The sequence below is a fragment of the Sinocyclocheilus anshuiensis genome, unplaced genomic scaffold, assembly GCF_001515605.1.
Source record: "Sinocyclocheilus anshuiensis isolate Anshui unplaced genomic scaffold, SAMN03320099.WGS_v1.1 scaffold1054, whole genome shotgun sequence".
Classification (NCBI taxonomy): Eukaryota; Metazoa; Chordata; class Actinopteri; order Cypriniformes; family Cyprinidae; genus Sinocyclocheilus; species Sinocyclocheilus anshuiensis.
The window spans coordinates 1,235,924-1,258,309 of NW_015536544.1; the positions used below are offsets into that span (position 1 = coordinate 1,235,924).

General features: G+C 38.3%; 1 protein-coding gene across 1 annotated transcript in view; it reads right to left on the bottom strand.

Moving 5' to 3' along the window:
- Positions 1-22,386, bottom strand: part of LOC107698571 (receptor-type tyrosine-protein phosphatase zeta-like) — a 52,245-nt gene that overhangs the window by 2,806 nt on the left and 27,053 nt on the right. Inside the window, exons 9-29 of the mRNA XM_016499617.1 lie at positions 20,219-20,403; positions 19,915-20,041; positions 18,063-18,103; positions 15,567-17,958; positions 13,544-13,688; positions 10,429-10,514; positions 9,599-9,684; positions 6,882-6,902; positions 6,644-6,740; positions 6,467-6,552; positions 6,017-6,151; positions 5,562-5,696; positions 4,876-5,039; positions 4,660-4,795; positions 4,346-4,492; positions 4,132-4,225; positions 2,647-2,720; positions 2,431-2,559; positions 2,130-2,282; positions 1,083-1,225; positions 272-407 (exon numbers count right to left, since the gene is read on the bottom strand). Coding sequence (XP_016355103.1) covers positions 272-407; positions 1,083-1,225; positions 2,130-2,282; positions 2,431-2,559; positions 2,647-2,720; positions 4,132-4,225; positions 4,346-4,492; positions 4,660-4,795; positions 4,876-5,039; positions 5,562-5,696; positions 6,017-6,151; positions 6,467-6,552; positions 6,644-6,740; positions 6,882-6,902; positions 9,599-9,684; positions 10,429-10,514; positions 13,544-13,688; positions 15,567-17,958; positions 18,063-18,103; positions 19,915-20,041; positions 20,219-20,403 — 4,712 coding nt within the window. The remainder of the gene's footprint in view (positions 1-271; positions 408-1,082; positions 1,226-2,129; positions 2,283-2,430; positions 2,560-2,646; positions 2,721-4,131; positions 4,226-4,345; positions 4,493-4,659; positions 4,796-4,875; positions 5,040-5,561; positions 5,697-6,016; positions 6,152-6,466; positions 6,553-6,643; positions 6,741-6,881; positions 6,903-9,598; positions 9,685-10,428; positions 10,515-13,543; positions 13,689-15,566; positions 17,959-18,062; positions 18,104-19,914; positions 20,042-20,218; positions 20,404-22,386) is intronic.

The following is a 22,386-nucleotide window of genomic DNA, read 5'->3' on the forward strand; positions in this document are numbered from 1 at the left end:
TATCGCCAATGTATACATAATATTATATATTATATCATATAATATAAAATAAATATTACATTTTATATGTCAAAAAAGAGTTGCAATTTAATGCATTTTTATATTAGTAAGCATTAAATATAGTATGTATTTATGTATGAGCTCTTTTATATTTGAAGATTTATATAGTGTAAATATCATAATTGATGTATTTAGGAGTGTGCTTGATTGTGTAATTACAAGTGGAAAAAAACAAGTTGTCTTGAATGAAAGCAGGCAGATGAACCCTCACAATGTCAGTGAAGACTCCAGGCCTCATGAGGTTGATCATCTTGGCCAACATGTAGACGTTCAGCGCGCTCTCTGCCTCAAGCTGTTGCAGTAGAGTGAACAGCGCACAGAACGATCCAGCCGTCACACCACCACGCCTGCACAAACACAGGCAACCCAGATTAGTCAACAAATCAATGATAAAGCATGTTCAGTTCTTCACTACACAGCATTTTTAGGCATTAAAGATGTGCTCCTCATTTATGCTGACTGATAAGACACCTTGGTTTGACAAGCACTGTCTTGGATAAAGCAGTCCCTGATTTACACGTTGGCCAGCATGTAGACGTTCAGCACACTCTCGGCCTCAAGCTGCTGCAGTAGAGTGAAAAGTGCACAGAACGTTCCAGCCGTCACACCACCACGCCTGCAGATACAGCACAACTCACGCCTTCAGAAATCATCAAGATATAGAGATTATTAAACAAATCCATGATAAAGCATGTTCAGTTCTTAACCCTAGCGAGCCGCCCACCTACACGGCATTATTAGGCATCAAAGAAGTTTAATATTAAAAACTACTTTTCCTACTTAAATACAATAAATCTTGCATACTTTAAAACTTTTACTCAAGTAATATTCTAAACGGTGACGTCTTCCAGAGTCATTTTCTGGTAAGATATCTGTGCTTTTACTTAAGTGTGTCTTTCAAGTACTGTATCCACCACTGCAGACAGCAGACAGTGAGGCGGCTCACTAGTTTCTGGAACAGACATAACATGTCTTTTCCAACACGCAGTGTGCATCTCCTTCAGGGCCAAGATGCAACTCACTCGTCATGTACGACCATGGGTCCATCTTTGGAGCCGGACTCTTTTTGGACGATGTTGATCAGCTCAAAGACATTACTGATGGGACTGTCTGGGTTTGGCCAGCGTGGAGCCCGGTAATGCTTCACTTCTAAAACAAAATCATCCTGAAAAAGAGAGAAAAGAGGTTATAATAAACAAATCCATCATTAAGATGTTTTTAACTACAAACTGTTGCTTCCAGGTAAAATACAAGTCCGTATCACCACTTTCTCCAGTGAAAAGTCGTCTCGTCTGAATCAGGAGAGAAATACGTACAGATCATGCGCTGTTTACAAGCCAAAACAGTCTAAACAAATATGTCGGTGGATTTTGATATGAGAGCAGAACAGTGGATGGACTTTTTCACTGGAGGAAGCGTTAATATGGATTATGGACTGGTATTTTGAAGTGACTTTTTAAAGTTAAAACAACTTGATGGATTTGTTTATTACAAACAAGCAGCTTTTCGCTTCACAGGACATTAATTGATGGACTGGAGTGGTGTGGATTACTGTAATTTTTTTTATCAGCTGTTTGGACTCTCATTCTGACAGCACCCATTCACTGCAGAGGATTCATTGGTGAGCAAGTGATGTAAAGCTAAATTTCATCAAATCTGCTTTGATGAAGAAAAGTGAACTTTTTTTTTTTATGTGTGTGTGTTTATGATCAATATGCTTCAGCAGATACAGATGGTTTAATGCCAAGTGTGTGAAAAGTACCAGATGTGATTTTTAACAGACTCTGCTCTCACTTTCGTCAGCAGCCATTTGCTCCTCCTAATATTTTCCACAATCGTACGGCAGGCACCAGCTGCAATCTTTAAAACAGATGCCTTTGTTCGTGTTTTTGAATGATTTTGGAGAACTGACGCAAAGAAATCACTCATTTACAGCTCTGTGAATCGATTATCTCAGCTTTAGTATGATACCTTCCTTTCAGTGCATTATGGGTAAAATCTCTGATCCTCTTAATGTTGCTAATGTTAACTGTTGAATCTGATTGGCTTTGCAGCAGATATGATGTTACCTGTGTGGCCTCTAGAATGTAATCCTGCACTATCAACATGTCTTCATTGGACAGGCACACGTGGCCCTCCCCTCGTAACGATAAAGAGAACGTCTCATAGCTGATTGGCTGATCTCTCACAGGCCAGAATATGATTGGCTCGCTGTCTTCTGTCTGGGAATGGAATAAAGAAATGACAGAGGGAGGAAAGAGTGAATGAGAGATTAATGAAAGTACAATCGGTTTCATTCAGCACTGGAAGATCGACAGGAAATGTAGGAAATAGGCCTGACGTTATAAAGCAGTTAAAAGCTGTACTGACCGTGCTACTCGTGTCCGACAATGAAACAATAACCTGGGCGTTGTGATCCCACACCATCCTCCACAAGTCCTTCACTGTGCTGGGCAAAGGATTCTGGGTAATGATGAACTCTTTGCTCTGCCGATAGCCCTGATATGAATGCATGAATGAGTCTTAATATCAATCTAAATAAGGTTATAAATAGAGGATTGACTGGAGAAACGTTGGATGTCTCACCATGACGTATGAGGCATTGATATAGTCAGACGTCTCTCCTGCTGATGTGGACAAACACACTCTGGATTTCTCCACTGCAAGACACACAACAATCACATGAGAGGACTGAATATCTGTCCATCCATCCATTCCTCTATCCATCAGTCTATTTGTCTATCTATCTGTCTGTCCGTCCAACATCAGTCTTGTCTATCTAAAGAAATGACAGACTATATCTGTCATAGACACAGATATCTATCTATCTATCTATCTATCTGTCTATCTGTCTGTCTGTCTGTCTGTCTGTCTTTATCAATCTATCTGTCTGTCTGTCTGTTTGTCATCTATCTATGTGTCTGTCTGTCCGTCCAACATCAGTCTTGTCTATCTATCTATCTATCTATCTATCTTTCTATCTATCTATCTGTCCGTCCGTCTTTATCAATCTATCTATCTGTCTGTCTGTCTGTCTGTCTGTCCATCCAACATCAGTCTTGTCTGTCTGTCTGTCTGTCTGTCTGTCTATCTATCGATCTATCTATCTATCTGTCCTTTTGGAGACAGTCTGTCTGTCTGTCTATCTATCCGTCCGTCCGTCCGTCCGTCCATCCGTCCGTCCAACATCAGTCTTGTCTATCTATCTATCTATCTATCTATCTATCTATCTATCTATCTATCTATATCTGTCTGTCTATCTATCCGTCCGTCCGTCCGTCCGTCCAGTCTTGTCTATCTATCTATCTATCTATCTATCTATCTATCTATCTATCCGTCCAACATCAGTCTTGTCTATCTAAAGAAATGACAGACTATATCTGTCATAGACACAGATATCGATCTATCTATCTATCTATCTATCTATCTATCTATCTATCTATCCGTCCGTCCGTCTTTATCAATCTATCTATCTGTCTGTCTGTTTGTCATCTATCTATCTGTCTGTCTGTCTGTCTGTCCATCCAACATCAGTCTTGTCTGTCTGTCTGTCTGTCTGTCTATATCTATCTATCTATCTATCTATCTATCTATCTATCTATCTATCTATCTATCTATCTATCTATCTATCTATCTATCTATCTATCTATCTATCTATCTATCTATCTATCTATCTATCTATCTATCTATCTATCTATCTATCTATCTATCTATCTATCTATCTATCTATCTATCTATCTATCTATCTATCTATCTATCTATCTATCTATCTATCTATCTATCTATCTATCTATCTATCTATCTATCTATCTATCTATCTATCTATCTATCTATCTATCTATCTATCTATCTATCTATCTATCTATCTATCTATCTATCCGTCCGTCCGTCCGTCCATCCATCCGTCCAACATCAGTCTTGTCTATCTGACTGTCTGTCTTTATCTATCCATCTATCCATCTATCTATCTATCTATCTGTCTGTCTGTCTGTCTGTCCATCCAACATCAGTCTCATCTATCCATCTAACATAAAATAATGAACAGAGAATGAAAAATAACAATAAACACACCAGGAATCAGAGAGCAGCTCCTGTTCTTTGTTCTGTTGCAGTCATTCAGGGCACTGCTGTAATCATTCTGTTTGGCATTCGACTGGCACACCAACTGCAATGACAAGGTCATTGTCATGTATATCAGGTTACATTATTCAACTACAACTGTGCTGATACAAATACTTCCAGCTGTGCTCTTCAGAAATCACTAAAGAACTGAGAGCACACTTACTTTAAACTGCTTTTCCAGCTGTGTCTTACATGAGGCCCCTGGGGTTAGGAGGTTGTTAACATACTGATGAATATGGCTTGATGGCACCTCTGTCTCTTGACTCAAAATGGCCTCTACTAGAGCATCATGGGTAAAGATGTATTGCTCCTGTAAGGGTACCAGAACAACTGATGTTGAGAAGGAAACTTGAGTCCAACTTTGAGTTTATATTTTAAGCAACACTAAGGATTGATTAAACAGAAAATAATGTATAATTTTTCTTTATAGAGCAAGTTCTGTGCACCAGCATGAGATTTGAATTGCTGTTCACTCACCTCTGTTTGAACTAGATAGTTCCGTTGTGTACGAATGTGTTTGAGGAAGCCCATAATGTTGACTGTCCCCTGCCCTTTAATCTGTTTTAACATGCTGTCCAACACTATGTAGGTCCCTGTTCGGCCCACTCCAGCACTAAACACACACAAACACACGTCAGAAGTGTAAAATATACAATATGACTTTATACGTTTAAAGATAGTCCTGTAACCCACCTGCAGTGTACAATCATTGGCCCCATGTGGTCTGTTTGAGCTCTAGCGGACTTGTAGACGAATGAAAGCACAGGCAGGACGTACTCAGGTACACCCATGTCTGGCCACTGTGTGTAGTGGTACTGTATTACTGTCCTCTCGTTACTACGACCTCTCTGAGAATCCTAAAAAAAATCATCAACATCAAGTACACATGTGATCTAAAATCAAGCAAAAGTTAATGCAATCCTGATTGTTTTAAAAAAGAAAGAGTATCATCATGTTAAAAAGTTAAAATTTTAACATTTAATTAATTCAATTAATATTAACAATTTAATATTACTAATATTAAAAACCTGAATGATTGTGTCTAAATAAATACTCAAATTTAATCTACGATTTTAAAATGCCAAAAGTGAATCTAGGCATAACATCATATGTACAGTATTAAAAATTAAAAGTAATTTTGAGATTTGCTAAAGATTACATTTTTATAGTGTTTATAAATTCTTTTTTTTTTAAATATTCACTTTAAGTGAGTTTTAGATTATGGCAAAGGTAGTAAAAATAGAGGAAAAACATTCACAATTAAATATCCAACATCGACCAATACAATACAAATAAACACCAAAAAAAAAAAAAAAAAAACTCTAATATCAGCCCTTAACTACTATTGTTCCAATATATTGTGTATGCCTACTTGATACCTTCTTTATGCTGGTATTTCTGATGGTGAAGGTTCTCTGGGTGTAGTGCGCGAGGACTTTTGTGCTCTTAACAGTAACCAAAAAACATCCATAGTCTTCCTGGTTCTCCAGAGGCCAGTACTGGTCACACTTCCTCTGAGAAATGGATAAACATTGTTGTGTTCAGGCTGAATGAACCCAAATTTGTTATTGTCTTGTCACCCCAAAATAAAAATGTCATAATTTACTCATTCTCATCCTCTTCTAAACCAGTACAATTTTGCATTTCCAAAAGAAAATAAAAAAATATATACATATATATTCTTGTCCATGTGACTTGTGGGCTATATTTCAAGTCTTCTGAAACCATATGAAAATGTTTCTGATAAGAGAAATCTTTTTTGGGTGAACTATTTTTTTAAATGTCAGACATTACATCAATTAATTTAGGTAGAACCTGCACTAAAATGGCTCACCCTTCCTTTCTCCATGATGTTTGTGATCATAACAATCACTCCCACATTCTGCTCCCACACCATCCGCCAGAAATCCACTGTGCTGGACTTTAAGGGCCCTTGTGCTGCAATGTAGGCTTTCTGTTTGTTAAAACCCTTGTGTAAAACAGAAAGAAGAAACAAATAAAGCTACAGGAAGTAGGGAAGAACAAGTATTCTTAGTTTAAACTTTGAAAGAACATCTCAGGTGACACAATATTACAATAGGGGCCCCAAACACTTTCTCACACTCAAAGTGCCACCATGCCTGACCTTTCTATGATCGAATCAATAGCAAATCAGCAGTGCTTTTTATCACTTGTGCTAGTTATATGGTTACCCTTTGAGGTATTCATGCCTCACTGATTAAATAATGATATAATCATCATGATTTGCCTGGCAACGTTTCTGAGTTCAGTTAAAGTCTCTCACATCCACATAGTTGGCATTTATATAGTCCCCTCCACTTCTCCCATCTTTGTCATTTAGGGGTGCGAGTCGCACTCTGCTGTGGTCATCTAAAGGATGTAATTGAAGATGTAACCATTTTATATCAGTCACAGAAATGTGCATCTAATGCTTGTATTAATTTGTGGCAGTGGTTCTCACAGGCTAAAATGTTGACGTATCGGTTCTTGTTCTTATTGTCTGGATGGCTGGAACAGTCCGTTGTTGTTCCGAGGTCCACGGTGCACGTCTGAACTTCCTAAAAAACACAACCCACTATTCCAACAGTCTGCCATAAAGTGACAACACTAAAGACATAGTCAAAGTGCAGACAAGTGAGCATCACAAATTCATGCTAAAGCTATCAAAAGCAAACAAATTAAAGGGAGATGTGGCTTACCTCAAAATACTCTTTCAATATCTAATGGGGGGGGTGAGAATGCAAAAAGCAATGAAATACAGTAACAAACTGTGCACCAGAAATACAACACAAAGCAAAAGCACTGACAGCCTGGGTTGGATTCTGCTCATTTTAAGTGTGTTACTCTACAAGTTTCAGGATGCTGATTGGTCAGTAAAGCAAGAAATTACGTCACATTGTGAGATATCGAGTAAGATTGTGAAAGTCACAATTATGAGAAATAAAGTCAAAATTCAAATGAAATTAAGTTGCAATTGGGAAATAAGTCACACTGTGCAACAAAGTTGCAATTATAAGAACTAGTCACAGCTGTGAGACATGAAGTCACAATTGTGATAAAGCTGCAATTGTAAAATAAAGTCAGAATTTTGAGATATTAATTTTAGTGGTGTCAAAATTAGCGAGTTAACGCAGGCGATTAATTTTTTTCAGTTTAACGCGTTAAAAATATTTAACGCAATTAACGCAGAGGCGGGGCTAGGGTTGGCCACCCCACTCACAACTGCTGCTTCTGTCACTTTTTCTCTTGACAAGAAGTGCATTTATTCAGTCGCAGAATGACTGAGAACGGGAGACTTTTCAGACGCGTGCTCCACTTCACTTTACTTCAGCGCCAGACGCGAGTCAAGCGAGCGCGGAAATGGTACAGTGCTCGCAGCGCATGATCTTCAATTGCAAGCACAAAGGCGCCGGCGCGCTGTAGCCTGTATCCTTTCATATCAAAGCGTGAAATAAACTACGTGCATGCAATGTCGTGGTCAGTTAAGTCATGAAGTTACCAAAAAGGCGATTAAAGCTGCCTTAAAACTGTGCATGCATGTAATATATTTTATATGAAGGTAAAAAGAGTTGAGAGAAAATATGATGCGTGTCAGATCCGTGTCACATTCGTTTCACGTTTCAAAGAAATAACAGCCAAAATAACCTAATAACCAGCTGCTGTGATGTCTATTAATCAAAGGACAAAGAAAAAAAAAAAGAGGAAAAAATAACTTCTATAGCTTTAAGGATTCATCTATATTTAATTTAGAATTTATCGTTTGATAACTTCAATTTCAATTTCTGTATATTTCCGCTGAAGGGCACAGTTAAATATGACATTTATTATAATGGGTTTATGTGAAGATTGTTTTAAATTCACTTAAATTAGAGAAATCAGTATTGGTATCTTTGATTCTGGCCTTCAGTCATAAAAAAAGATGCCATTCAACAAATATAAAAAAATATACTGTCTTTATGTTGTTTGCACATTAATTTGAAGATTGAATGTGAAATTATTGCAATATAAAAGTATATTTAAAAACTTGATATTAGGTGGGATTGATCTTGAATAATTTCAGGAAAATGTGTGATTAGTTAATTTTTTTATTCGATTGACAGCGCTAATAAATTCACAATTACAAGAAATAGTCACAATTGTGAAAAAAGATGTAATTGTGAGATGTAGTTGCAATTACTGTAAAAGAAAAGAAGTTTAATAAAGCTGTAATTCTAAGATATGCTGTAAATTCGCAATTCTAAGAAATAACTGCAATTGTTAAATAAAGTCGCTAAATTGTGAGCAATAAAGTCACAATTTTTAGATATAGTAACAATTACCAGACATAAAGTTGCAATTGTGAGATATAGTTGCAAGTGTGGGATATGAAGTCACAAGAAATAATTGCAATTCTTAGATTACTATGAAACTATGAAACATAAAATTGTAATTGTGAATTGAAGCCACAACTGTGAGAAATAAAGCCGCAATGACAAGAAATAAAGTTCAAATTACGAAAAGTTACAAGGCAGAAACAGGCTTCCATGCAAGCTTTATTTCTTAAATATCTTTATAATCTTTTTCTTTAATCTTTATAAAAGCAAAAGTAGAAATATACCCAAATATATAATTATCTGATGACTTGAGATATGTTGAACTTTCAACTGAAGTTTTGGTTTAATCCAGTTAATGATTCCATGCGTTTCTGTTGACTTTTAACAAAGTCAAAATAATAAACGAATACCAGTAAATTTTCAGGAACCTTTTCACTGCTGTATGAATGAACTTAGCCACAAATATCAACTATGATCAATTAAAATGGACAGAATCCAAAGACCTGCTGTCATGGATTGAACAGAACATGCATTTAAAGTCTATCGTTTGTATCAGTGCAGGTGTTTAACGTAACTAGCATGCCACAAAACTCATTACGCTAAAATAAACGTTCATTCAGCCTGAACATGACACAAAAAGCAACACAGCTCTCAAACAGAAACTTCTGAAACATATGCATCACTTTTTCATAGGTAGCGCTTATGACAAGAACTAATAAATTAGGTTTACTGTCTCGTTTGTGTCCAATTAAAGCTTGCTTGATTTGTGCATGATCTAATGAAGTGTGAATAATTTAATGTTATGGTGAGAATCTACAATCTGACACTGATTGATGTTAATGAAGCTGTAACTGGGTCTTTTTGTGCACCTGACTGGAACATAGAGCTGAGTGCATTACTGACCTAATTATAACTCAAATTTATTATCAACAACCTGCGTTCATGCATGAATGGATAGAGAGCGAATATACGTGCCTGAATGAACTGAACAATTCATTTATAACACATGCCTTAATGACATGTTGATCTTCTACATCAAGGCTCGCATGAGACAGCTGTCCCTTGAAGAGTGTCAAAAGAGAGGGGGATGATGGGATACAAACCTCAAACTCTCTAGAAAATGAGTTGGTGTTGTGAAGCTCAGCCACATGCTTCACAAATTGCTTTACTGACTGGGGATCGTGTTCACCTGGAAGTGTAAAAGACATGTCTGATGATCAAAACAGCAGTGAAACGCAATTATAATGATTATATGGCATGTGGTTTAACCATCAAGTAAAAGGTATTAACATATTTTCCTTACACTTTGAATACATTTTAATCAATATTTTTTGTATTTAATGTATTTTTAGAGGTATATATATATATATATATATATATAATAATTATTAAATTATTAATTATATAATGAATTTAAAATTTATACATGTGACTTCTTATCAAGTTTTAGTGAGTTGCACCACATGACACTGATCTGTTATTTTAAGGGACTTATTGAGCTTGACACAAGAGGGTCTGCAGGGGTTGTCTCTATGATTTCATGATTGTTTAAAAGCAGTTTTGTTGAAAATTTTATATGATAAATTATAATAGTAATAAGTTATGCCTACTTTTAAACTACTTTTAAAGTTTTCTTTTCTATAATTAATTTTAGGCTTTTTCTCTTCATTATAATATCAGGACAGTTGTACCACTTGCCATTTTTGAATTTATGCCCCCCCAAAAAAAATATCAAAATGAATTTTAATTCAGAAAATAAAAACATGGTCACCATAGACAAGGTGTATTCAAGTCATTTAGTATACAAATTGCACTTTTACTTTTGCACGTTTTCTTTTTAAGTAAATTTTTAAAAATTGCATCAATTATTGACCCAAAAATCATTAGTACCAATGAAAACTCTATATTATGTTTATGAAAAGGTGTGTGTTACCTGTAGGGCTCAGCATTGGCGAGGAGGATATAACCCTGGGTGATGTGCTGTCTTCAATGTAGAAATGAGCAGTCTGAAAACATTTCCTGTAACGGTATTAAACACTTTTTCTACTCTTTATGTAACATAAGTACTTTTGACTGAATAGCATGTAAGGCAGATGTACTACACGAATTACATTCACACAAAGTTAATAAAAACACATAAAAAAATTAATGGTTCTAACATGCAAGCTTTGATTATTTCTACAGTGAGGAAATTTTTTTTTGATCCCCTGCTGATTTTGTATGTTTGCCCACTGACAAATAAATTATCAGTCTATAATTTTAGTGGTAGGTTTATTTGAACAGTGAGAGACAGAATAACTCGGATTTCCAGAAAACCGCATTTCAAAAAAGTTATAAATTGATTTGCATTTTAATGAGTGAAATAAGTATTTGACCCCTTCGCAAAACATGACTTAGTACTTGGTGGCAAATTGTAGTTGGCCACCAGGTTTGCACACATCTCAGGAGGGATGTTGTCCCACTCCTCTTTGCAGATCCTCTCCAAGTCATTAAGGTTTCGAGGCTGACGTTTGGCAACTCAAACTTTCAGCTCCCTTCACAGATTTTCTATGGGATTAAGGTCTGGAGACTGGCTAGGCCACTCCAGGACCTTAATGTGCTTCTTCTTGAGCCACTCGTTTGTTGCCTTGGCCGTGTGTTTTGGGTTATTGTCATGCTGGAATACCCATCCACGACCCATTTTCAATGCCCTGGCTGAGGGAAGGAGGTTCTCACCCAAGATTTGAAGGTACATGGCCCCGTCCATCGTCCCTTTGATGCGGAGCAGTTGTCCTGTGCCCTTAGCAGAAAAACACCCCCAAAGCTTAATGTTGCCACCTCCATGTTTGACGGTGGGTATGGTGTTCTTGGGGTCATAGGCAGCATTCCTCCTCCTCCAAACACGGCGAGTTGAGTTGATGCCAAAGAGCTCAATTTTGGTCCCATCTGACCACAACACTTTCACCCAGTTCTCCTCTGAATCATTCAGATGTTCATTGGCAAACTTCAGACGGGCCTGTACATGTGCTTTCTTGAGCAGGGGGACCTTGCGGGCGCTGCAGAATTTCAGACCTTCACGGCGTTGTGTGGTACCAATTGTTTTCTTGGTGACTGTGGTCCCAGCTGCCTTGAGATCATTGACAAGATCCTCCCGTGTAGTTCTGGGCTGATTCCTCACCGTTCTCATGATCATTGAAACTCCACGAGGTGAGATCTTGCATGGAGCCCCAGACCATGGGAGATTGACAGTTATTTTGTGTTTCTTCCATTTGCGAATAATCGCACCAACTGTTGTCACCTTCTCACCAAGCTGCTTGGCGATGGTCTTGTTGCCCATTCCAGCCTTGTGGAGGTCTACAATCTTGCCCCTGACATCCTTGGACAGCTCTTTGGTCTTGGCCATGGTGGAGAGTTTGGAATCTGATTGGTTAATTGATTGCTTCTGTGGACTGGTGTCTTTTATACAGGTAAAGAGATTAGGATTTTAAGAGAGTGCTCCTAATCTCAGCTCGTTACCTGTATAAAAGACACCTGGGAGCCGAAATCTTGCTGATTGATAGGGGATCAAATACTTATTTCACTCATTAAAAGGCAAATCAATTTATAACTTTTTTGAAATGCATTTTTCTGGATTTTTTTGTTGTTATTCTGTCTCTCACTGTTAAAATAAACCTACCATTAAAATTATAGACTGATCATTTCTTTGTCAGTGGGCAAACGTACAAAATCAGCAGGGGATCAAATAATTTTTTCCTTTACTGTATGTTGTCGTCTTATCCACATATGCGCTTGAGATTGAACTATAAGCTTAAAAAATAAACTCAAAAACCATATTCAATCTAATCCACAACACGTTTTAACAGGATCACCCAGAGGACTTCCTTAACTGTTTTGTCTAAAACGGTAACTTCTTGGAAGGGATTAGTGACCACAATGAAAAGTGACACAGATTTAACGCTAACGTTTCAAGATGTCCCATTAAGTGCGCATCTGTCTGCTCTCTAAATGAGCACCATGTAGCTACAGATGGACAAGCAGTCATACATGCCCATGTTCTGCTGAGATTGAACCACCCACGGCTGCACTAACAAGACATGAACATGACTTGGTCGTGTTGAACATAATCACGTGGAGGTTCTTTCTCCAGCCTGGCAGCATGTGTTCCCTGTAGGCCCACAAACAACAGATCAGCGTATCTTGAGATTTAATCACCGGCTCCAAGATTACCGATTTAATCTCCTCGCAATCTTCACGGTGTAACAACAAAAAGTCAAACATGAGCAATATGTTGAAGGGGCAAGAGGCACGTTGGAATGAGAAATGTACAATCTTGTGCCACTAAACTGTTTACACTTCTGAGACATTTTCTTAATGGGATTGCCAAAGTTGCTTATTTCACAGTTGGGAATATCTGATGGTAAACAGGATTTCAGACTTCCATCCTGGTGTGGAAGGACCATTTTTACCGCTTTGGTGTGAATTCTGGGCTTGTTTCACACACACACACACACACACACACACACACAGAGAGAGAGAGACAACTGCCACATCATGGCTTGTTTATCTTACTTCCTTTTGAGGTGGTACCTCACCCGGTGGGTGTGAGATTGGGTCTGTGCCCAAGATTAGACCCCCATCACAGACAGACAGCACGCTCCTCATGGGGCCACACCACTCCCCCTTATCGACTATTGTTATGATTATGGATTAGTAACAATATGATGGAAATCATGAGCAGCTGTCTCAGAGGAAATATATTTTTGTTTTCCATGCATCCTGTTCGACTATGCATGACCAATGCCAAAACAGTTAAATGCACAGTAAAAAAAAATTAAAATAAAATAATAAAATAACCTTGCTTGGGTAACATAAACTGCCTTTATTTGTGTCAAAAGAAATATTATGTAATTTAATTTATTTTTAATGGTCAGCAAGTGTATGCAATATAGAAATAATAAAACAAATAAAAAAAATTACATATATGTTAATTAAAAAAGGAAATGTTTTTTACATTTGTATTACATATACAATTCTATATTAAATAAGATGCTGTTACCCATTGGACTTACCTCCAGTAGATAAAAATGCCAATCAAAACGATGAGACCCAGGAAGGTGAGGGTGGAGACCACAGCCAGAGGAATCACAGCCTTCTTCTGGCGCTCAATGCTGCTTGCCAGGCCCACCCGCGACTCATGACTGCTGTTACCAGCATCTATGGGTTAAAAAACACCCTACTCAGATCAGAGCATCATTAGTAATCAATGTTCTTGATGCAAAATGCAGTATCCTATTAGAGATAATTAAACACTAAAAAAACACAGCAAACAAACTCACCTTATAAAATGTTTGTTTTTTTTCAAGTCAAGTGAAACTATCACACTTCACATAACTTGTAACACAGATCAAGGTTGATCTTACTATAGTACTAAAGTGACATAATTTGCAAACCAGTAGGCCTTAAGACATGCAATAACTGAACAATGTAAAAACAATGAATGAATATCTACAGTATGTAGACGCAATAAAGTACAATTAATGCAGTGGATAATAACAACAACAAAAATAGCAGTTTTTGTTAAAGGTGCTAAATCTGTATAAAATGACTAAAAACCACCATTTGTTCTTTAACATATTGAGTTCAAGCTATCAGACACACAGGATATTGACTCAGTTTTTCTTTGATTCTTAAAGACCTTATAATCAGTATGTCATCCATAAGGATTGGTATAGCACCACTTAATCTATTCCATCATAAATGTGTTTTGAGTTGGTCTGACACTAAGAAGCTAAAGAGTTCACAGGTCATGATTCATTGCAGACAGACACGTTAGAGAGATTAAGACTTGGCCTAGGACTGTCTGAGATGACTTCAGCATCCCAGCCAAAACACAATGCTGCCCTGCCAGCTGTCACCTACTAGTGACCAAATATAAGAGATTTGCTGCTCTCTGCTGGACAAACAGTGAAATTACTAAGTTCTCTCATGGAAGAAGAATCAAACTGTGCTAACATAGCTAAGCCAAATCTTAGCTCAGATGCTATGCCTCCATTCAGTTTAAATTGCTATACAGACATTCTATCATATAACACTGGATAAATCTACAAATTGAGCCCACAAACTCTATAGTAATTGCTAAATATATAACCAGGTATCTTGGATTTGACTTGAGATGGAAAACATGCTGTTGGTATATTTCTGATAACAGATGTGAGCATGCTAATACACATTTTAGCAAATAATCACATGAAGAACATGCAACACAAAACAGAACACACATGAATCACATGGGACTAGGAATCAGACACATATTGTGATGATGGGATTGAATTCTTATTAAGATGATGGTTCTTTAGTAGCACATTTTAGCCTAACTTGTCAGAAGATTCGATGTATACAATAATTAAGGACAATGCCGTGAGCAAGGTAAGTGAGATCTTACCTTCCCAGTGAACTACCTTCTACAGAACATTTTCTGGATGAGATTTTAGTTGTGTAGGTGACATTTGTGGTTGGTTAAGGCATTCAGAATTTAGGATGGATTAGTTGTCCTTGCAGCAAGAGCTTTCAGATACTTTAAGACTCTTCACTGATGATTCACTGATCAAGCTTCACTGAGCATGTCTAAATCAAGAAGCACCTTCAGGAATGGACGTCAACAACCGAGAGGTTATGCAACACAAAACAGAACACACAGGAATCACATGGGACTAGGAATCAGACACATATTGTGATGATGGGATTGAATTCTAATTAAGATGATGGTTCTTTAGTAGCACATTTTAGCCTAACTTGTCAGAAGATTCGATGTATACAATAATTAAGGACAATGCCGTGAGCAAGGTAAGTGAGATCTTACCTTCCCAGTGAACTACCTTCTACAGAACATTTTCTGGATGAGATTTTAGTTGTGTAGGTGACATTTGTGGTTGGTTAAGGCATTCAGAATTTAGGATGGATTAGTTGTCCTTGCAGCAAGAGCTTTCAGATACTTTAAGACTCTTCACTGATGATTCACTGATCAAGCTTCACTGAGCATGTCTAAATCAAGAAGCACCTTCAGGAATGGACGTCAACAACCGAGAGGTTTACCTTCCACTGGTTCCTCCTCTGAATCCCTCTCAGTGCGCTCTGGAATACTGAAGTCTGAAGATGTCTCATTATCTGTGAGGTTTTCTCCTGATCCGCTCTCCTCTTCCCCACTTCCTCTTAGAGTCCAGGACGGGCTAGGGCGCAGGGTGACTCTGAACTCGGTAGATTCACTATCTTTCCCATTCTCACCTTCAAAGTAGAAGGAGGAAGAGTGTTCCTCGTTCCCATCATCCTTCTCTTCAGGAGGTACCTCTGTAGGAGTGGCAGTGGTGATATATGGGACAATACTTTCATCTCCTGATGCTGAGCTCTGGCCCAAATCTAAGTCAAGAGCCCAGCCCGAGGCACTGTTCTCCAGATGTCCATCTGCAGAGTGTGTAGGCATGGAACTGGACTCTGGAGCAGAGGAAAGTGCAACGGTTGGGGGCACCACAGGAGCAACCACAGAGATGGATTCTGGGGCAGAGGTTGGCGCAATAGTTGGGGGCACCACAGGAGTAGGTTTGAATATGAATTCTGCAGTAGAGGTTGGCGCAATAGGAGACCTTACGGGAGCAGGTGCTCCCTGGGACTGTCCAGTTGCACTTTGTGCAACGCTGCTGTTGGTGGCTGAAACAGAAATGCTGAGGTCACTAGAAGGCATGGTGAAAATGGGAAGAGATGACAAAAGAGCCTCGTTGCGGAGGTCCAAATCTGCTTCGCTGCACAGAAGAGTACCTGCGCTGGAGGTGGACAGAAACGAATGGTGTTCTACAGGACTAGATGGGTCACCCAAGAGACCACTACACGGGGACAGTCCCAAAGTAGAGGAGGGCAGCAGGAAGTTAGAAGAGGCATGCAGAGAGATTTCAGTAGATGCACCATTGTCTTGACTAAAGGTAGGAGCTACTATAGAAGAATCTACCCACTCCGTCAGCAGTCTAGAGTCCCCAACGCTACCTGAGAGAGAAGAGTCAGAGTCAAGGGTTGTCGTCGTCAAAGAGTAGTCGTTAGAGACAGGAACTGAAGGCTGGAGATGTGCAAAAGAGCTCAGCATGGAGACAATACTAGGGGAATCAGAGAGGTCATGTTCAGAGCTTGGCTGCATGGAGACCACAGAAGCAGTCACTTCTGGTAACGTTTGAAGGGGAAGAGTACTTCTACACTGGGGGTCAGCCGAGATGGACCCAGACAAAATATCATCATCACCATCATCATCAATACAACCACCACTAGAGACAGACTCCATGTCTAAATAAGCCTCAGAGCCGGTGAGGAATAGGGTAGGGTAGGAAGGGGAAGGGGTGATAGACTGTGCACCACCATACACCAGCTTGGAAACAGTGTATGGGATGTCCCAGTCAGGGATGGGCTCAGACAACACACTGCTTAAGGAATGGGGGGACACAGGACTTGCATGCACGTAGGACAAAGTGTCAGATACAGAGGGGGCATACGAAGCACTCTCACCATTAAACACTGGCTGGGTGGTCTGCGACAGAACAGTACTGAAAGCGTCAGTGGTTGGAAAAGGCAAGCTAGCAGTTGTAGGCCACAGAGGGACCTCTGGGGGGAAGGTAGAGGAAGTTGATTCCATTGGGATTTCAGGCAATGGTGCTACAGTCACTGAACTCTCCCCATAGCTGTGTGAGTCGGTTACAGTTTGAGTCACTTCCTCAACCTCCGAAATGTATATCGAAGGTGATGTTACAAATGTTTTAAGGGTTATGCTTTTTTCAAGGGTTCTGCTTGTTTCAGGGGTGACACTTGTTTCAGGGGTGACGCTTGTTTCAGGGGAGTCGCTTGTTTCAAGGGAGACGCTTGTTTCAGGGGTGACGCTTGTTTCAAGGGAGACGCTTGTTTCAGGGGTGACGCTTGTTTCAGGTGAGATGCTTGTTTCAGGGGTGACGCTTGTTTCAGGTGAGATGCTTGTTTCAGGGGTGACGCTTGTTTCAGGGGTGACGCTTGTTTCAGGGGAGATGCTTGTTTCAGGGGTGGCGCTTGTTTTAGGGGTGATGCTTGTTTCAGGGGTGATGCTTGTTGGAGAATCTGTGAAGGTATTGCTTTGGCCATCAGACTCTGAGGATACACCTGCTACAATGCTAGAACCATCTGGTCTAGTGGTATGTATATCCACAACAAAACTGGTGGCTATGGTTGCCGGGATGGTAGGTTTGTCTGTGTATTTCAGAGTAGGTTCATCTGTGTATACTGCTGAAAAATAATGATCATGAGTCTTCTGGGAGTCTTCTACTGAGAGTCTTCTTTCATGAGTCCTTGGTGTCGTCTTAATGACTGGATGGACCGGGCGCTCTGTTTTAGTAACTCTTGGGCTGGTTGTGGTGGTTTGGAAGGGATATGGAACCTTATTTGTGCCAGGTCTGATCAAAAACGGACTGATGTGATGGTCTTCCTGAAATAGAAGAAAGAGATGGACAGAGAGAGAAGAGGTGTTTAGTTTTGTTGTTGAAAAAAATAATTTAAATAACTATACACTAAAGTAACATTGACAGTTACCTCTTCATCATATTCAAACGAGTCGGAGTCATTGTCTGTTTCTGAAAATTAACCAGACATAAAAGAGTTAAAACACTGTATGAGTAAAAGATTCACATGTCAGCTACAGAGAAGTATGTTCTGTATGCTCTTTACATTTTTTATAACAATGTCTATGACACTGAAACTAAACCATTCTGGTATTATATTGAACTATTATATAATGAACAGATAATTGGTGAACAGATCCGATAGTGACAATATTTTCAGTCTTTTTATTTAATAAAATAATTCTGAAAACAGTTTCATGTAACATGTACACAAACACACACCTCAGATACATTTGAAAACCAATCAGTGTTTATAATTTCATCCATAATGGACAAAGAAAATTCATGTTTGAGAAACAAAGCTCGAAAACACAAACTGGTTTTCAAAGTGTATTCAATGACAAACCACGTGCCTTAAAGGGACTTTTTTTTGGCATTTGGTATTATCTGTTGCTGTTGAGAGTACTTAGGTTAAGAAGGAAGGAAAGGTAAACCAGGCCACCACCAAATAGGATTTGTTTAGATCATTCTTCAATACATAGAGAACATAAAGGAGCAATCTTTGGGTCAGAGGGTCAGTTTTTGATCACATACATTATATCACACGACAGGCGAGTTTGGACACCTTCATGCATTAAAAATCCTCCCAGCACACAGAGATAGAGAGAGCTTTCAATTTCTTGCAGGCTCTTACCTGTCATGGGATCAAACTCAGTGACATAAAATGGTGGAAAAGACCCCAGAGATTTCGTGATATGTGGACAAGATCGGTTTGTGAAGCATGGAAACATTAAAAGGTAGAAGATGTATGATTTTATCAGATAGACCGACCCCACTTCACTGATGTAAACCCAATCAACTCTCAAACATGTTGTGACTTGTTTGATTGGAAAATGACAACACATATATCCATAGACACTGAAATATGATGACAGGGATTCTCAGAGAGACAGATAAGTTAAATCAGTAAGCAAAATACAGACCCAACATTCCAAAGAATTATAAAAGAACACAAAAAAAACACAAAATGAGTATTTGTGAGAGACAGAAAAAAATCAGTAAATAGAAGGAAATTCAAAATGCAAATAGTGACGACAAAGTATAAGATGGACAGACAGAGAATAAGAGGAAAATCCTTCAAGACGACATGTATAAGAATACTGACAAAGACAAAAAGTCTACCTAAAACCAGAAGCTGTAAGCAATTTTAAATTCCATTCACAGTTCAAATTAATGAAAACATTTAAATAAATATGAATAAATTACAACTTTTTATAAGTTAAAATATTCTACTGAAAAAGTTGTTTTCAAATGTGCAATCAGTTTGTGTCAGCCTGATTTAACACTATACATTATAGTACCGAACTTTAGTCTGAAAATGCAAATGCAAATACATGAACATAAATGTTTCTAGGTATGCAAATGCAAGTTTGTGTGTTGCTGAAATCCAAAATGTGTCAGAAAAGTCTTTAATACCTGGAGAAAACTGTCCATTAGCACAAACTGTATGTTCAATAGGACACATGCTCTTACAATCCATAGGTCAAGCATTCTGATCTATGTTTACATAATCACGTACTGTAAAGTATGTTTCTGTCTAAAACCTGTGAAACACTCAAGGACTGTGTCCATTTCTTTATAAGACTTAATGGACACCACACCATTTTCTGGACAAGGTAACTGGTTTGCAAAGGATCAGTCTACAGCCTGAAGCATTTGGTTTTTGTCTAACATTTGCAGTAAAACTATAAAACTATGTGGGGCATGAGTGTTGTAAACTCATTCTCCACGGATGCGAGGGCGGCGGGCGCAATTGGTCTTACCAGCATCATCCAGGGGCATGTCCACTGTCAGCTGGTCACTCACTCTGCCATACAGACCGTTGGTGCACACAGCAACTACCTGCACCATGTAACTAGTGTTGGCCACCAAGTCCTGAATGATCGCCCCCTAGTGGTTAAAAAAACAAAAACAAACTAAATTAATCACAATTGATTATCAGAACCTGCAATGTTATTCAACTTCTAGAAGGTAAAACATGGAAAGGTGACCTTTACAGTGTAGGCCTAATTTTCAAGATGTGCTCATTAATATCTGATATTTATGACAAAAAAGTTAATGAATTACCACATCCTGGTCTCCATCAGTCAAGTACTCTAAGGCCGATTCATCATCGCCCTGGGCTGGCCGGTAAGTGACTGAGTATCTCTCTATGCTCGAGTCATAAACGGCCCGCGGTCTCTCCCAGATCACAAGCATACTGGTGTGATTATTAGGGTTGGCTTGCACATTCTCTGGCTCAGAACTACAAACTATGATAGCAAACACACAAACAAATACTGTTAAAATTAGTCACTCTGGAACTTTTCTTATATTAAACAACAATGAACAGGAAATAATACTAATAATAGAATAATAATAATAATAATAAACATGATGCCAGATAAAAAGATAACATGGTATCCATAGGTTTCTCTATTGCATTCACTACCGTTCAAAACTTTGGGTTCGGCAAAATCTTTTGATAAGTCTCTTGTGCTCACCAAAGCCGCATTTATTTGATCAAAAATATAGTAAAACTGGAATATTATTAATATTTAAAATATCTGTTTTCTATTTTAATATAATTCCAAATGTAATTTATTTCTGTGATGCAAAGCTGAATTTTCAGCATCATTACTCCAGTCTTCAGTGTCACGTGATCCTTCAGAAATCATAATATATGCTGATTTGCAAGAAACATTTCTTATTATTATCAATGTTGAAAACAATTGTGCTGCTTAATATTTTTGTTGAAACTGTGGTACAATTTTTTCAGGATTCTGTAATGAAGAGAAAGTTCAAAAGAACAGCATTTATTTGAAATAGAAATCTTTTGTAACATTCTAAATGTATTGGGTCAGATTATGTCAGATTATAGCCTGGTTTAACATTGGTTTAGTTAAATCCACGTAATTTTCATCACCCTCAGAGTTCTCAGTAACAAAGCCATACTGATGTGGGTGGGATGTTTTTGGTGTACCACCGCCCATCAGCTTCTAACACAAGAGGGCAGAAAACACCCGCAGATGAAACCATCTGTCTACTATCAGGGTACTTAAAAGTGATTTCTAATCAGAGTACTTAAAGGTACTTAAACATTTTTTGTTAACCCTATAATAAAACAACAATCATTTAAAAAGAAAATAGCCTTTTTTGAGATTTTTATGATATTGTTACTATTTTGATTTATTGTCGTCATTTAGTGTAGCGTTTTGCATTGGTTCCATCCTATATTTTTCATATGCTGATGTAATTCCATTTGGGAGTGAGCACATGTGCATTTACAGGTCATGTCTTGCATTCATATCAAACAAATCTTCTTATATGATCAAACTGCTAATTATTAAAATTGCAAGTGACACAGACCACTTTCAATTAACACAATGATGATAATAAATCATCAGAGAAATGTAAAAGCTAATTAATAAAAATTAAAAAAACACATACACTCTGCATGTATGCTTTCGTTTCACACTAACATCAATTTTGGTATATTAGGTGTAGACAGTTTGAACTGAATTCAACCTGTGCAAGTGAGGGGGCAAACAGAAAGAGACAGTTTCCTAGCAACTCAAAACTGTTTTGATACGTGACCCAGAGAGAGAGAAAGCAAGAGAGACTTAATAGTGGTGAGTAAACATTGTTAATACTGTGAGCACAGTGAAGGAGAGGTTAAGCAAATCTGGTTTGTCTGGCTACATTTGGCATTGCATTCCCTTGTTATGTAATTCTGAGATTGCACCAGTCACTCAGTATGTGGTGAACACTCATCAGAATGATATATATATATATAGAGAGAGAGAGAGAGAGAGAGAGAGAGAGAGAGTAAAACACTTACAGGAAACAGCAAATCCAACAAAGAATATCAATAATCCAAACTGATGATCTTAAATCTTGGCCCTGAAATCTTTTTCAGCACATTTCCACCCTCACATTTCACGTTTCCCAAGGTTTAAATTAAGTCACAAGTAATCAGTCAGTCTTTACAAAGTAATAATGCAGCATTAAGGTTGTAAATGACATTCCCCAGGCGCTGATTTAAGCTTAGACACAGGTTGGAGCGTATCTGTGTTTGAAAGGACACAAGTGGGACATTTTCCATTGCCGATGGCCCCTTTAAAAACAACTCCCACGTGCCAAACGTGCCAGTTCACCCTGTAGCGGAGAAATCTGAAATGGGGTATCGATGTTCCACCAACGATCTGCTAAAGCGGAATGTCTGAGAGCAAAACAGTTCGGATCTGCAAGTGGTT